Here is a 16,688-nt window from a genome sequence, read left to right on the forward strand (position 1 = left end):
TTGGTACTAGAAAGATTTCTTCGTCTTTTCGTGAAAGAAGATGATTTCTTCGTATTTCGTTCCAGACCCCCTGCGGCCAATAAGTTTGATTTTCATTCTGGTGGATAATCTTAACCTCTCGTGGAGAACTCAAGCAGTCCCTTTGTTTTTCAAAGGCAAAATAAGCATTTTAGTCCTTTAACTTTATCTCAAGGATCAAATTCATTTCTCAACTTTCAAATAAGTCAATTAGTCCCTCAACTTTTAAACTCGTCCTCGTGCTGATGTTGTGCTCTATACTGGTATGAGGCTATATACGAAATGTTCTTTTTTAACCTTAGCTTCCTCTTCCCCTTCTCTCCTATTTCTGTCAACATTGGAATTTTTTTGTTGGTAATTTAATAAAATTGTTGAGAACTGGAATAATGTCGGCCAATTGAGAGAGAAAAAACACTAAAATTGGTGGCTGCTCATAGAACATAAACTGTTGCATGGATAGATAACAATTTATCTCGGGGCTACAATCTGACGGTGGATGTGCATGCACTTACCATAATAGTGTATAATAAACGGGCATCAAAACATCAAATGCAGCCCAAATTATCACCTCACCGCATCATGATAATCAAGTGCTGCAATAATTTTTCCCTTGAGGTACGAGCTAGATTCTGTTCTTATTCATCCGTTGCACAGTATGTATCGGCGGCCGAAATTCCACACTTGCACGGTACGTGCCGGCGGGAATTGAGGAGGAGTAAGGGTAAAAGTGACGTTTCGCATTAGTCTCACACTAGTATGAAGCGCCACGTAGTATAGGGATGAGTTTGGTAAAAAAATGAAAGTTGAGGGACTAGCTTGATCGAAACAAAAATTGAGGAACAAATTAAAGTTTAGAGATCAAAACAGCTATTTTTGACTTTTTCAAAATTTGGAAAAGAACATTCGTTCAGCCAGCCGCGGCAGCAATGCGAGCGTCGATTCGATCGGTTGCTCGGCTGGGAAGGGCCATTGAATGCGAGCGAGCGTCGGGGATCCGTTCTCCCCCAAGTTGCATTGAAAATTTGAAACTGCATGCTCCAAATGCAGAGGGGTACTACCCGTACTAGGCTCTCCTCTTTAAAACGGGACCAACGACCCCCTCCAACCACACGCCCGTATCGCACGTACTACCTACTACTACAAGCGAATCTCCTTCAAGGCTTCAAAACAAGGGGAGGCTTTCTTTATCCCAAAGAAAAAAAACAAGGGGAGGCTGCGCTGCACTGCAGTCTGCAGTGTCGCGAGGGCAGTCTAGGAAATTTGAGAGCAAGAGCGCAAGACCAGTAGACCACCGCACAGTGCAGTGGTCAGGAGTAGAGGTCTAGAGGAGCAGCCGGCTGGGGTGGCTCCGTGGCTGTACTGTGCTGAAGATATGCACCAGACGCAAGCTCTGTCAATGCTGCTACGTACGCATCATGCCTTTTGGCACGGCGGCATCCAATCCACCCGTCCGTCCGGTCCGCCAGTCAGAATCTCACATGCCGAGCCGAGCTGATCGGAGACGCCGAGGCACGAGTGTGAAACTGGGACGGGAGGGGAGACTGGGAGAGAGAGAGACGGCGAGCGGTCTGGAGACGAGTGAACCGTGCCCGGCGCCGCGCTGGTCCATTGCCCTGCCTCTGCTTTACCTCCCTGTCAGCGCCAGCGGGTGGATCTCCGCGGGGGCCACGCCGATATCTGGAGCCCACGAGCCGTAGCATGCAACGCCAAAGCAGACGCCGCTTTGCTGCTTGCTTGGTTTGCTCCGCGCCGGTGCCGCACCGCCGCGGATGTTTCTGGCATCCCCTGGCCGGGCTCCGCGAACTGCGACGCGAGTCTGTGTGGCCTTGCCAGGTGTCGCAGCTCACACCATTTCCCTCTCGGCATATCCAATCTCAAGTACTACACGTAGATGTGATCCTCGCTTGTCAAGGTCGAAGCCATATTTAAAAAAAAAAGATGTTTTGGTGAGGGCTGGGCCGGCCTCTCATTTTCCTCTGGGCCTCCTTTCCTGATAAAACACTTTGCCAAACCGCACACTCCTGTTTTCTTTCTTTCTCCCACCCTTCCTGTTTCCTTAATTTCTTTCTCCATAGAAGCAGGCAAGTAGCTATGGCGCGACGCCACCGTTCACTTGCTGGCTGGCTGGCCAAATATAGGGAGAAAGAGGATGGGGGAATGAAGTTCAATTCGTCTCAAAGGTTCATAGTCAAAAGAAAAAAAAATGTGACACACTTAGGTTTTCGGATGTCAATGTCATTTACACAAATATACAAGTAAAATTGCTTTAGCCTGTTTTGGGCTCACCCGCTAAAGGTGGAAATAACCTACATGTCTTGATGAAATATCGTGCCCATCTCTCCTCTAACCTTATCGTGCCCCCAATCTCTCCTCCAACCTCAATCTTCAACCTCTGACCTCCTGACGGAGCTCATGGCTGGAAGCTCTCGTGCAAGATCCGGGCAATAATTCGGATGCGAAGCTCTTGCGTTTTATAATTGATGGAGAAAAATTGAACTTTTGCAATATTATTTGTAATTCGCCAATCAACTCTCTTTTGAGCCGGAAATAATTCAGAATTGTGATGCTCGCTTTTCAAGATCGAAGCTCAATGTTTCAAAATACCGTAGCTATAATACAAAATATAACGAAAGGGTCCGGTTAGAGTACTTGAGTAGCATCTAGCAAGTCCAGGTTCAACTCTCCTGGTGCAAATTAAATGGATCTGTATTTAACATCACTCGCTAGTTCTTGTGGCCGGCATGTGTGAATCCTTGTGGTGGGTGGACCCTCGTGGTCTTTCCCCACCAATTTTTTTTTATGATACAAAATACATAGAGAGAAAAATAGGCCCTATTTAAATTCAACAATGCATTATACCAAAATTGAAAGTTTGGAACCATGCCATCTGTCTGATTGGTACATGCCAATCCGTTTTTGTCAGGATACCCGCGGTTCGCCCATGCGAAAATTGTCTTTACCGCTAGAAGAAATGAATTCCATAAGTTTCGAAGAATATCAAGAAAATTCTGATCTCAAATTTCTTGATAAAAATTCATGTATTCGTTACAATGAGTTTTTATGGACACTGATAAAAGCACTATGAGTGAAAGGGCATCTAGCCTACTCGTTACCGAGGTTCGAAAACGAGTAGCATTTAGCATGCCGGTGCTCAAATCCTCATGGAAGTGCAGTTACGGCACAGGAGCTAACAAACATCCCCTCATCAACAAAAATTGAGGTTCGAAAACGAGTAGCATTTAGCATGCCGGTGCTCAAATCCTCATGGAAGTGCAGTTACGGCACAGGAGCTAACAAACATCCCCTCATCAACAAAAATTGAGGTTCGAAGATTTTCTTGATCCCTGGTTGAGGTTGTCTTCTACCTCTCATACAATACCTTTGGAGAGATCTTTTCCCGATGGGCCGAGTTTCTTTTTATAACGTGTTATAAGTTTTGAAATATTTACACATTATAGAAATAAACTTACCGTGGCATATATAAAATCATACGAACACATATGAATAAAAAGTAATATGGAAATAAAATTACTAAAGTATAAAAGAACAAAGGTAGGTCACGTTTTTTAAGAAAAATGAATTGTCTTCGGCCTCTGCAAGGAAAGCTAGGTCACGTATGCTGTGGATTCTATGTTTGTTGGACCTGTAACATTTTTTAGATTTGTTGGGCTTGAAAACGCAGTGCTCTGGTAATTAGTAAGTAGCAGTGTTGGTGGCAAGCGAGACCGTATCTTTGTTGGGCCTGAAGTGTTGCCTGCCAACAGCCATTGGAATTATTCCAACAGCGGGATTTCAATCTATCTTTGACCCAGAGGCCGTGGAAGAACCTGGAGCTCGATTTCGGCACTGACCCAGTAGTGCAAGCCATGTTGAGCGCCTCCATTCAAGTTCAGCTGGGCGACGGGAATTTAGCATTTTTCTGGACTGACCACTGGCTGGGCAGGAACTCCCCGTGCATCGTTGCCCCTGAGGTCTGCAAATTGATCCGTCCACGAGCCAAAAAGATGAAGGCTGTGGCTGCAGCGCTGGGGGACTAGCAATGGATCACCGGCACGCTAGCCGTCCAAGCTATTGCCCAGTATTTGGACCCCTGGCAATGCATGGATGCAGTGCAACTGCAGGTGGGTGTTGACGCGTGTTTTAGAGTAAAGGAGGTTTTTCGTCAAGTGGCAGCTGAGTCAATATGTAGCTGAAGCTGTGAAGCATTGCCAAAAACCGTCAAAGCTGAATTTTCGCTTTGCCCACAAGTTGTTGCCAATGGGTGTTAGTGGGGACGTGTTAACTTTTTCGTGCGATGCGGGCGGTGGTGTTTGGCTGCCTTGTCTCTTTTCAGCCATATTTCCTGGTTGTTATGTATTGAATTTTGACTGGTTTTTTGGCTTCGTCACCCAGAGTAGATCTTGTTTGGGTAGTAGTGGATTAAAGTAGAATGGAAGGTATTGGAGGAAAAATTAGTTCATTTTAGACTCAATTTCTTTTGTTCCATTCCGATCCCCTTCTATCCAAACAAGCCCTTAGCGTTTTCGAAATTGATTACGTGGCAGTGGCACAATACTAATCCCATCTATTGATTTCATGGTACAAAGGTCGTAAAACTTTTAATACATCATTGTCAACCAAAAATGGAAAGATCACTACTGAAACTATGTTCTTTTAGCTATTGAAACACTAGAGTTCTAATTAAAAATTGTGCTCAACTACTCTATTAGAGAGAGACATCCCTGGGTTTCAAAACCTAAACGACAAAGGATTTTTTTTTTGTTGCACAAATCACCTTTATCACAAGTTGCACAAAACTGTGCGAGAGGAATACAGGGGTGTTGCGTTGATCCCCTCCCACACCACCCAATCCTTTCCCTCGAAGGAGGTTTAACCCCACCATTTATAGCTACATCATTTAGGATGTCCCCCTGCTGGTTTGTGTTGGTTTCATGTCTTGGCTGTGTACATTCTGCGTTTGCGTACACAAACTAAACACTCCAATGTTACACCCATCTAACAAAAAGGTACTGCAGTGTTACAAATGAATGTTATGCCTCCATCACATGAGAAAACACGAGGCAGAATTTTTTTACTGCTATACTACGAATTGCAACTGAAAGCCTTGCCCCCGTTACGCATTAAGCAAGCGACAACGTGAAGCAAGCGCTCAAGCAGAGGTTGGTTGTATCATCTGTATGCCTGCACATAAGACATCCTACGCAATCTCACGCATGCACAAGTGCAACATTCTGTTTTCAGAGGTAAACAAGAAGAGATGGCTCCTTTTAGTAAAGCACAATGGTCACAACCGAGATGGCATATAATCAGATTTTTTTTACAAAGATGGGTAATTATAAAAAAAGTATTTGTTAGCCGTTAAGTTAGGCGAGGGCCGGCCGGGATTAATGCCCAAACGGCAGTTTTACGTGCTGCATGACCCATAGAGGGAAACGTCGTCTTCAGGGCTTTAGCCCTTTCGGGCAGGAGGCGTGAAAACCCCCAAATAAATCTACTGGGCTTGTTGCAGCAGACTGCGTCGCCAATCTCTCCTCTCTCCGCCCCGGACCTCTTTCCTCTCCCCGTCCCCAACCTCTCTACTCTCCCCGTCCGCCCTCGTCGATCGTCGCCATGGAACGTGCAATCGGGCCGGCGAAGTGCGGTTGGCCTGACCCGCACGTGTCGGTTCTCCTCGACGTGTTCTCGGAGCTCAAGGACCTTCTCCGCAGTTACGGCCCGATCCCGGAGCTGTTCAATCAAGGTTCAGTGTCAGTATTCTTCTGCTTCCTGCTGATTTTTTTGATAAGCTATCGCTGATCCAGTCGTTCTTTAGCCTATTGAGGGATCAGGGTCTCATTTATTCGAAGGAATGTTGTGAGCTCAAGTACCACCAGATGACAAACCAGTATAGGAAGTGGTGTTCAATCCTCCACCTAGGTACTTGTCTTCTGTTATAATAATCAGAGATGGAGCTAGGAGGGCGACTAAGGGCTCGTTTGGTTTCACGACTAAAATCCCTATTACATCGAATATTTAGATACTAATTAGAAATATTAAATATAGGCTAAATCTATTAAACCTAATTAATCATTAATTAGGTTTAATAGATTCGTCTCACGAATTAGCCTCCATCCGTGCAATTGATTTTATAATTAGTTAGTTTTATAATTAGCATTCGAAGATTCGATGTGACAAGGATTAAACCTTAGCTAAGTATCCAAACAGCCCATAAGGAAGCCATCCCCCCACATGCACTCATATATCTTCTCTCTTGCCATGCTGTGCTTCAGTTTCAATTCGTTGATGCGCTTGTTCAGCCTCATGGGCGAAGTAGCCTGGGTTACTCCCCTCAAAAGATTATCTGAGGGTCTCTAGGGAGAACCTGACATGACTCACCATTAAGGCGCTGTTAACAGAGATCTTGAGGAGCTGGTGCCGGCACATTGGCCAGACATGGAAGACGACACAGACTTGGAGGATGGCAAATTTAGATTGAAGTTTTGCAATTAGTAATACGTGATGGTTGAAGAAGTCAATTTCTTTTACCTTCTGAAATTTCGGAGCCCACCTTCGATCACGTAAAGGTAAAAGAAATTGAACTTTTGAGGGATCCCCCTCCTCTTCTTTTTCTTCCTCTACCCCACCGATCCCCCTCCCATCTCTCCCATCTCAGGTAGCCGGTGACTCAACATTTCGGAGTCCTCCTTTTTTCACTGTGCATTGTATGTACATGCCTGAATTTTTTTAATAGATGCTATATTTTTAACATAAAAATCTATATACTCATCACTTCCTCTATATATTTATAAATATAAATGGTGACACATCATGCACATATACATTAATAATTATTTTATATACTAACAGTAGAAATAGATAATTTAGAATTATACATTGGTGCGCTTTGGGATATTTTTTTCAATAACATACATAGGTGATTTCGATTCAAATTTGAAGCTACCTCATGATGTTTTTAATAATGGTGAAAGTGGGTAATTTAGATGCAGGTTATTTTATTCTTTTAATAATGGCATAAGTGTGTCATTTATAATGGCATAGGGTTACTTTAGTTTATTTTGTATAATGGTAGAAGTGGGTAATTTGGATATAAATTTATGGGGTTACTTTAGCTTATTTTTATAATGACAGATGTGGGTAATTTTTTTATAAAAGATAATAGATCTAATGGCTATGAAGATTTGAGTATGGCAAATTGATGGTGAGTTTTTTTCTTTTTTTAAAAGAATTTCTCTCTTTTTCTATAGTGTCCACCTAGGATTGTAGGTAGCTTTATGTGAAGAATTCAAAAGGACCCTCCATGCCAAGAGATGTCAGCTCAAATTTCGTCCAACGTCAGGGCTCGCTAGGTGAGCCTGATCACACACAAAAGTTTAGCTTCAAAATAAAAGCTCTCTTGGTGGATTGAGTTTGGCCGTAGCAGGAGGTCCTACCCTACGTTTTCCAGCTTCATACTCTTTCAGCTTCATACTCTTTTCTGAGCTAATAAATATGAAGCAACTTTTAAGATTAAGATTATACGTACACCTCTAAACATGATTCAAGCAAGGGCGAATCCAGAGGGTGCAGGGGCTCAAGCCCCCCTCCTCTCCCTCCAAAGGGAGAGTAGGAAGAAAGAAGAGGTCCCCCACCTCCAACTCCTAGGCTAGAATAGATTCGCCACTGGCTTGAGGAGACCTTTCGCTCTCAACATTCTCCACATAAATCCATCATTACCCAATTCTTGCCCCCATGCCTGCTTTGACCTCAAGACTGATGTAGTAATGCAACGTTACATGCTCATGATTTGTATTGCGATGAATGAGCTGAGTTAGGTTTTTTTTTAAGGGGGTGATCTAGCCCACCTTATATAGTCCAAGAGGCAGGATCACATGTTTGTGGACTATATTTATTTCCTAGTTGGTTACAAAGCAAAATATTTGATCCAATTGCAACTTCTTCTCCCCAACTAAAATCTATCTCTATCCTCCGTGCACCTTGTGATACATGCCGGCATGTTTCATGTACCACCCATAGTGTAGTCGGCCGGCCTATCCGTAGGCAGCCGGCTTGGACCACTTGAGAATACCAAGGGGCGTATCCTCCACAAACATCATTCTCTTAGCATGAAACATTTTGATAAATCTGATCAATAAACCAATTATTCAAGCCGAGAAGAATTTCGATGTTATTATGTTTGGTATAAGGATTTTGATGTTATTTATTATTGGTTATGGTTTATATGGCAGTTAGTTCATCAAAAAGGAGTTTTGAAGAAATTCAATCATTTAAGTATTTTTAGGTGTTTAATTTAATGAGTTCCGCAACTTTCGGAGTCATTGGAACTTTCTCTTTAGATGGTTCATCTAATGTTGAATTAAATGATCTAATTTCTTAGCTTTAGTGTTATGCATTTAATTTTTGTTGGATAGGTCAATGTCATCTATGGAGACTTTTTTAGTTTGTCAGATGCAATCCTAATACTTCTTTTGCTTATCGAATCTAAAGAGGCGCTCCTAAAATTTAACTTATGAGATGATCGCTTCCTGAAATAACATTATTCTCTCAGCTTCCTCCATTTGCTCCATATCATAAAAAATCATACGTGGCATTGCACGAGAGTATGAGATTAAGTGATTAATTGTTCCCTCTATTTCAAATTGTATGTCGTTCTAGCTTTTCTAGGTTCATAGATATTATTACACATATAGATATAGAGTATATCCAGGTGCATAACAAAACTTATGCACCTAAAAATACCAAAACGACCTACAATTGCACCAATATCCAAACCTGTTCATCACTAGCACACATTTAAAAACTATCCCACAACCTCGATCACAACGCGACCAGCGCCATTGCACCGAGAGCCGCGGTGGCCGCATGGCGCGCGAACCGATCGCGGGCTCCGCACGCCGAGGTCGCGGCGTCCGCCGCTCCCGCCGGATCGTATTGCATCGGCGCGACGGGATCCGGTTCAGTCGCAGGCGCCTCGGCGTCCTCCTTGGTCGGAGGAGGCGCCGGCGGCACGTCCGGGATGGCCGCGACCGGCGGCTGGGCGCGGAAGAGCGAGTCCGGGAGCAGCACCCGGTCGAGCTCGTAAATCGCCATGGGCGCGTCCACGGACACGCTCCCGACGACCTTGGCGTCGGCCCACCTGGACCGCACGTGGACGGTGCCCGCGTCGTAGGTCACGTTCACCGTGTACAGACCGCCGGCGAGCGTCGTCACCGGCCCGATCCGGCTCAGCCCCTCGAAGTCCGCGAGCTCGTAGTGCTTGGCGAGCGAGTGGCACATCATCAGGTCCTTGAGCTGGTGCCTGGACAGACCCGACAGCACCTGCATCATTGTTCAACACACGAATCCTGATGATGTCATCACGTACCCTTGCTCCGCATGCATTCTACACGAATACTCTGAGATGGTTCTCGACGTTACCGACGGCTTGACGGCGGCGAAGGCCCTGTCGACGGGGACGAAGACGGTGATGCCCTGGTCAGTCCGGTACGCCTGGTTCTGGAACACCTCCACGAGGTTGGTCTGCTGCAGGTACCCGAGGAAGGTGCGGAACGGCCCGTCGAGGGTGAGGATCGCGGTGAGGTTGGCGCGCTTGGCCTGAGGAGTCGGCGGCCATGTGTCGGTCCTCTGCAGCGTCGTCGCCGGGGGCAACCTGACGGCAAGCGACCGGTGCGCCCCGGCGTGGTGCAGGACGGACACGGACATCACGGTCGCGAGCAACGCGACGGCGCACCTCAACATGTCGCGAAAGATCGCGGTGTCGTAGGGAAGACCGGAGCGACGGAGTTCGGCGTGAACAACTGCCGGCTATTTGCGACTGCACAGACAGGGAGACGCCGAGATGCGATCTTTGTGCGAGCTGTCAGCTCTCGTTTCCTATTTTTCCAGTGGCTCAGAGGACACTGCAGGACTGTGTCAACTGCCAAACGATCGTCTTGAGAGTTCAGACACGCAGCTGTGGAGAACCAGATGAGTCGTGTAAGAGTCCTCTTTTATTAACCTGTGGAAATCGTCACGGTACAATACAAACGAATCGACACGTCTGCAATAACACACGAGCAAGGTGCAACAGAACCCACTCCCTCTTACAAAACTACGACAAAGTTTCACCGTACGTGCGGCACCAACGCAAAAGATCGAAATCGACGTTTACATCATCAGAAACCCGAAGGCAAAGATGGCCAAGTAGCCAACAAGAACGCGACCTGCACCGACCCGGAACGACAAGCTCTTGTCACCTCCATGCTCGGTGGCGGCCGGCGCGCCGCCGGTCGCAGACGCATCGCCCTCGCGCACCGCCGCCGGGCCAGGCGCGGGCGCGGGCACGGGCGCCACGGCGGGCTCGGTCGGGAACACCTGCTCGGGCAGCAGCACCCTGTCCAGCGCGTACACGGCGACCGGCGGCGTCGAGTACACGCTGCTGACGAGCCTGGCCGCCCTGGTCCATCCCGCCGCGAGACGGATCCTGCCCGCGGCGTAGGTGACGTTCACCGCGCACCGTGCCCCGCCAAACGTGGCCACGGGGCCCGACGCGGCCAGCGCCGCGAACGACGAGAGCGGCAGGTACCGGGGCGCCGCGTGGCACAGCACGAGCGCCCGGAGCTGGTCGGTGGTGAGGTTGGACAGCGCGGCGCCGTCGACGGCCGCGAACGCCGAGTCCTCGGGCGCGAACACGGTGACGCCCTCGCCTTCGGTGGCGTTGGCCTGGCTCTGGAGCGTCCGGATCGCGTCGGTCCGGACGAGGTAGCCGAGGAACGTACCGTAGGGGCCGGCCAGCGAGAGCAGGTCGGTGAGGTTAACGTGGTGCGGTGCCGGGGCCGGCGCCGGGGTGTCGGCGACCGGCGGTGCGTTCTGGGACTGGGACAATGCCGCCCGGGGCAGCGCGAGGCAGAGCATCGCGATGGCAAGGACGGCTGGTCTGAGGTCCATTTCTTCCAAACGCTGCAGCTCTCTGCAAGTGCAGCCGCGAGGAGTTTGATCAAGATGAAAGCTCAGGCCGTGGCGAGGCCGTGAACTGATCGGAGGAGGATTTGTAGTGGATGCTGAGTTGCTGACGCGTAAGAAACGGTGAGAGTAAAGTACTGGGGCTGGCATCTGGTTGTCAGCGTGTCGGTAGACGGTAGGGGTGGGCAGTGTTATGCTGCCATTGTCAAGTGGTCAACCGAAGAAACTGTACAGGATCGTACGATTTTGGGAATGTTTTTTTTTCTTTCTGACGGTGGTGGCGACCAACGTCTCCTCTGATGTGCGGTTCTGTACCCGTATCGTGAATTCGGGTTTAGTTTGAAGCACGTATATCGAATCATTGAGAGGCCAAATAATTGTGTGGTTTGTAGGGACAAAAGCTGTAACTTGAGAACATTTTCAAACAAGACGTTAGTACTTAAAATGATTCGCATACCAGTAGAGAAAGAATTAAGCTCGTAATGTCAATATGCACCGACAGGAAGCGCTGGTTTTGTTTAAAAGGAGCGTGAAACCGATACCGATGATAAAACAAATCGAATCCCCATTGACGGAGTACAACAGGTGACTAAAGCACGATATTAATATGCTATGATTAGCTTGTGCTTGTCACGGCTGATAAAATCATCAGATCAGCAAGTACAGAGAGCGGTTGACATGGCGACGTGCACGGCTGCCACCACGTCGTCATCGTCACCCATCCACGAAAATGGAGTATGCTGGCTGGCTGTCTGCGGGCTCCCACAGGCCGCCGAACAGAGAGGGAAGCTGCACCAGGCGTTTTTTTTTTGGCCCACGTCACAGCGCAGGCTTCGTTCAATTCGGGGGCGTTTGGCAGGCCGCATGGGCATTTAGCCAGGCCCGCGGGGTGCAACCGGCCTTGTTTGGTAGGCCGGAGGGGGTCACAGGTCAGGCCCGCCGGCTGCATAAACGGCCCGCCAGGTTGCACCGCGTGGAACGTCAATTTCGGCCGTTTCACACGATGCAGGCTTGCGCAGGCGTCTTTTCGCGTACGTGGAGGGAATGCGCGAGACTGAGCGGGCCTTCACGTAAGTTTTTGGCTGGCTAGGCTTACCTCCTGTCGATATAATAGCGGGGGTTCCCGGCCGCCTCACCTCTCCTCCCCCGGACGTGCCGCCTCCACTTGCGACTCCTCCATTCTCCTCTCTCTCTCTCGTTCCCACTCGACTCCTCCTCTCCTCTCCTCTCTACCCGGCGAGTTATGGCGAAGGCGACGACGCGGCTGGTGGCAGGGCGCCTGATCTGGAGGCGTCCGTGGTCGTCGTCACCAACGGGCGGATGGTCTTCATCCTCGGCGAGCGCGGGTACATCTTCACCAGCAAGCGTCGGGTCTCCATCAACAGCGAACATTGGATCCGTCCTTCGTCTTCGTCACCGAGTAGATCTGTTAGGTCTGACCTGTTAGTGTGTAGCCTCACTTGCACCTGACCTTTTGTGGTGGTTTTTGGTTTCACATTGGGGGTGGCTAATTACTAATTAAGTTCTATGGCAGCATGGCAAGGTTAAGAACATTGCTACTAACTATTTGCTAAGGAACCGCATGGTAAGTAAGTATTGTAATATGATGGATCTAGTACTACTATATACCTTCAATGCTTGTGATGTGATGCCATGTATGCCTTTTTAGATGATATTCTATTTACTTTACCTAATTTGTTACCATGTTGACTTGTTTCTGCTCTGCTTTAACTTGTTATTTTTGTTTCATATGCTAGCATGTTCCTGCTGTTTTTTAACTTACTGTTTAATTTATTGTTCTTTAAGATGCTGTTTAATTTGCTATCATGTTTGATTTGTTGTTCCTTAACCTGCTGTTTAATTTGCTATTCTTTATGATGATGTTTAATTTGCTACCATGTTTAATTTGTTGTTCTTTAACTTGATGAACTTGTTGACATGTTTCAATTGTTACTTTTTTCCTGCTGTTGTTTTCATGTTCTTTGGCCTGTGATGATTTGTAATGGGTAGGACAATGATGAAGTGACACTTCTATTCTGGTTGTTCTTCATGCTGTTCTTTGTTTGGTGTAAGTTTTATTGCCTCTGTTCTACTCTTGCTTTCTGCTCTTTTCCTGCCACTTTTGAGTCCACCTGTCTGTATGACATTAGGTGGAGATTTACTTTCTAATCTGAGGCCCAACATACTTCTTTCCATGCCTGTGATGCACTTGTATTGAGGCAATTTTATGTTGGCTGCTTTTTTTGTTATGTCTGCTTGTTTGGGAATGATGAGCCTAAATTTTTGTGCTCTGACCCAGCTAGATGCGAATCTCACCTTGTCGCTTTTTGTGATCAAACTACAGTTGTTTGAATGCAAGTGTTTGAGGTAGGATATCAAATTGGTGAAGCAAATGCTTTCATTATGGTGAGGCTTCTATTTTTTTTGTATTTGCTCTTAAGGTTTTACTGTAATGTATGCGGACAATAACAGACTTGCGACTATATTTGGTAGGTTATATTCCCCAAGCTCGATGTGGACCTTGGTCAAGTTGCCTTATGGTGACTTGACCAACATCCACTTGAGCTTGGCGAGTAGGCCCTCTCAATATGGCACAAGCAACCCTCTCTGATGCCTCTATGTTCCTATTGGCGATGATGTAAAGGTGGTAGCATGCATGCCGCAAGATGCTGCCTACGTACTGAGGCAAACAAGGTATACCTTGCCTTGATTGCCTCACTATTAGGTACCTCCTTGGCACATGCATCTGCACCTGAGCTGAGCCTAAATAAAAACCCACTTGTCTCTTATGCTGCTGCCTTGTTGATTTGCTTTACAGTAGTGTTATTTCTGTGGATGGCGATGGTGATGACGATGCCCACATCGGCTACCAAACACACCCGTTAGGACCCTAGTAGGTGTTAGCTCCTACGGTCAGGGATTTCTCTAATTGCCTCACTAGGAGGCAACTCCTGCCTCTATCCTATTTGTTAGGCAAATACTACACCTGATCTGAGCCATACTTCATTTTTTAACCAATGATGACTAACCAAATGGATTATGTCTGAGGTTTTTGTTCAGTTTTACTTGATTTTAACTTGAGTTTATTTCTATTTCCCATGTTGATGCTTTTACTCGCTGGCAAGGAGGCTTGGAGATGTTGCCTGTTGCTAAGGCACATGGGAACCTTCTATGGTTCTTGTGCTTATTTGTAGGCTGAGCCATTTTGAGGTGATGATGACTTGGTTTTCATGCACTTCTGATAGCTTGGTTGCTATTTTTTTTTTCTGAATCTTGACCCATTACTTCTTAACATTGTAGATTAATGGCTCGGTGGACATTCTTTGATCTCAAATTTGCTATCATTGTGGTTCTACTTGCTCTCTTCATCAATGTCGGCATTTGCAAGTGATTATTGCCCTCTGTGCCATGTTCCTACTTGGCTTTACTTCAACTCTCATACAAGGAAGCCCCTAATTATGTTAACTAGGTTGCTAATTACCTTGTTAACTCGATGTAATTCCGTTCCTCCAAAATTATGCTCACAAGTGTATAGTTGACCTCCCTAATTACTTGTTTATTAAGTCAGTTTAATTCAAAATCCTTTGATCTGTGCATTTCTAGGTGCCTAGGCGGGGGGTAACCTTCACCAACGATTGCACATGGTGAGGGCAACTCTCCCCTGTGCAGGCTACCAAACACCATCTTTTGATGGCAGTTTAGGTTAGTTAAGGGGGCCCACTGCCAGCCCACCCTACCAAACACCCTCCCAGCCTAACTAGCACCATGGGGTATAGATTTGCTAATCAACATCTCTGCATCCCATGAACCTGACCTGTGGAGCTTGACTCACGGGCTCGGCTGAGGCAGCCCAGGCTACCAAACGTGCCCTTCAAATCCGCCGGGAGGCCAGCCAGACCCAGTTTAGCTAGACCTAGTTTAACAAATCAGCATAACCCGTTTCCTTTTTCTTTCTTTCCCAGCCAGAAAGAGTTATAGAGACGTGTCGACTGTTGAGCATATTACTACAAGTGCAAGCTTCAAGCTTTTGTGGTCTCTGGTGAACGCAGATCGTTATTCATACATCTCCCAGTGTTGATGAACGATGTGTGTTGCACGACATGTCACAAACAATGCAGGCGTTGTGCGTGCATGAACGAACCAGAGACAAGGGAGAAGCACCATCAAACAAAGAGGCAGGCGATTGGGTGAAGCATCAACCTATCCTGGAAAGGCGCTTTGAGATTTATTCAGCTTTCCATGTCCTCTTCCTCTGCACTGAGAGAAGATTCCTAAAGCGCTGGTGCCCAGGCTTTTCGCGGCAGGTGGGGTCCTGATTCCTAAGCTACACGTGCCGGCGAATCATCCTCTACCACCGCGCGGTTCTGCTTTGAGTTTGAGGCCAAACTTTTGCCATGCTTTTGCGGTCTACTCTAGACTACACAGCCAACAAAGCCACAGAGGTTGCCGACACTGTTTGGGGGAGCAAAACAAAACGGCCCTCGATCTTGGGTTGGTTGATGCACCAGCTGCCGCGCTGACTTGGGTGTCCTGTGGTTCGCTGCTTCAACACTTTGCACTTTTGTGATCATCAGTAAAAGAAAAGTTGACAATATGTGAGCATCACTTGTCCAGTGACTCACAGTTTCAAGAGATCTAACTTCAAGAATGATAAGTAAGATACTAATGTAGTACTAGTACCATTTTTTTCGGGGCCCACGACTTTATTACTATCTCAACTTTGGCCTGGTCACAAACAAAACACTAACCGTTTGGCCTAAAATATAGACTTACAGATACAAAAAGGCCCTGCTAATTTTTCGGGAGACAACGTTCCCAGCATGGCACGTACCATCCATTTGAGCAGAGGAGGACGCCGGTCGACCATGGCTGGATCAAAAGCATATAGAATTATAGATACAGGACGGCCCTGCGATCCACTGGCAAGCAATCTCTCGCGCCACCTCGATCGCGCACCGCCACTGTACCCGGACCTAATGATTTTGTTAGCGCGTCCAAGTTCCGTGATAGCCCGACCTGGGGACGCAGTATGTGCAAGAACATTTGTGCCGCTGTCAGGTGTACTGCTGGAACATTTGTGCGTTGGTCTGAACTTTTGGACTCTTCGTTTGTGCTAGACAGATCCTCAAAGCTAGAGCGGGTCCAACGCGCCTTTACTGTGTGGTGTGTATGTACTGCTGCTCTTCAGACTGAAAAAATTTAATTGAATTGGAACAACTTGGAATTTGAACATAGAGTTAGGTACTTGCTACTTAGTTTTTGGCAATTCCATTCTTTGGTTTGACATCGTGCTTATCTCACAATGGTGCAGAACCACACATGGAGGAGATCGGAGCAAGCGATATGGTGGCCGATTTCGCAGGCTCGCCTCGTGACGAAGAGCAGAATGTACAACGGCTGGAGAAACACGTTTGTAGCAGAAGGTTCGGGCTTTAAGTGGTGGTTGAGGGAGAGAACGATCGATCGATCGAGCAGGTTAGAAAGAGGAGGAAAGCGACGTGCATATATAGCATGGGGAAAACCACGAGAGGGGCAAGCCAGCCGCTTGCATTGGTCATGAGATAGCGCTACCGTTGGTCCATTCTTTTTTCTTTGCGAGAATTCAATTCATCGTCAGAAAATGCTCAAATCTTCAAAGACGTGTCGCATACTGAAGAAAAGGGGTCGGAGTATGACTGCACCATGAGTCCGGCAACCCACCGACAGGCTGTACCGGTCTCACGTCGCCGCCA

The 16,688-nt window shown here is 47.1% G+C and overlaps 2 protein-coding genes across 2 annotated transcripts; both read right to left on the bottom strand.

Moving 5' to 3' along the window:
* Positions 1 to 8,832: 8,832 nt before the first annotated feature.
* On the bottom strand, positions 8,833 to 9,753 carry LOC101774013 (fasciclin-like arabinogalactan protein 7). Its single transcript, XM_012847453.1, has 2 exons — positions 9,433 to 9,753; positions 8,833 to 9,333 (listed from the first exon to the last, which is right to left on the bottom strand). Exons 1-2 carry the CDS (start codon positions 9,751 to 9,753, stop codon positions 8,833 to 8,835), a joined length of 822 nt encoding a protein of 273 aa, XP_012702907.1.
* A 231-nt stretch (positions 9,754 to 9,984) lies between these two features.
* Positions 9,985 to 11,001, bottom strand: LOC101773585 (fasciclin-like arabinogalactan protein 7). The gene has a single exon (XM_004975873.2). The coding sequence runs from the start codon at positions 10,939 to 10,941 to the stop codon at positions 10,162 to 10,164; it is 780 nt and encodes a 259-aa protein (XP_004975930.1). The 5' UTR covers positions 10,942 to 11,001; the 3' UTR covers positions 9,985 to 10,161.
* Positions 11,002 to 16,688: the final 5,687 nt, after the last annotated feature.

The sequence above is a fragment of the Setaria italica genome, chromosome VII (genome assembly GCF_000263155.2).
Source record: "Setaria italica strain Yugu1 chromosome VII, Setaria_italica_v2.0, whole genome shotgun sequence".
NCBI classification, from domain to species: domain Eukaryota; kingdom Viridiplantae; phylum Streptophyta; class Magnoliopsida; order Poales; family Poaceae; genus Setaria; species Setaria italica.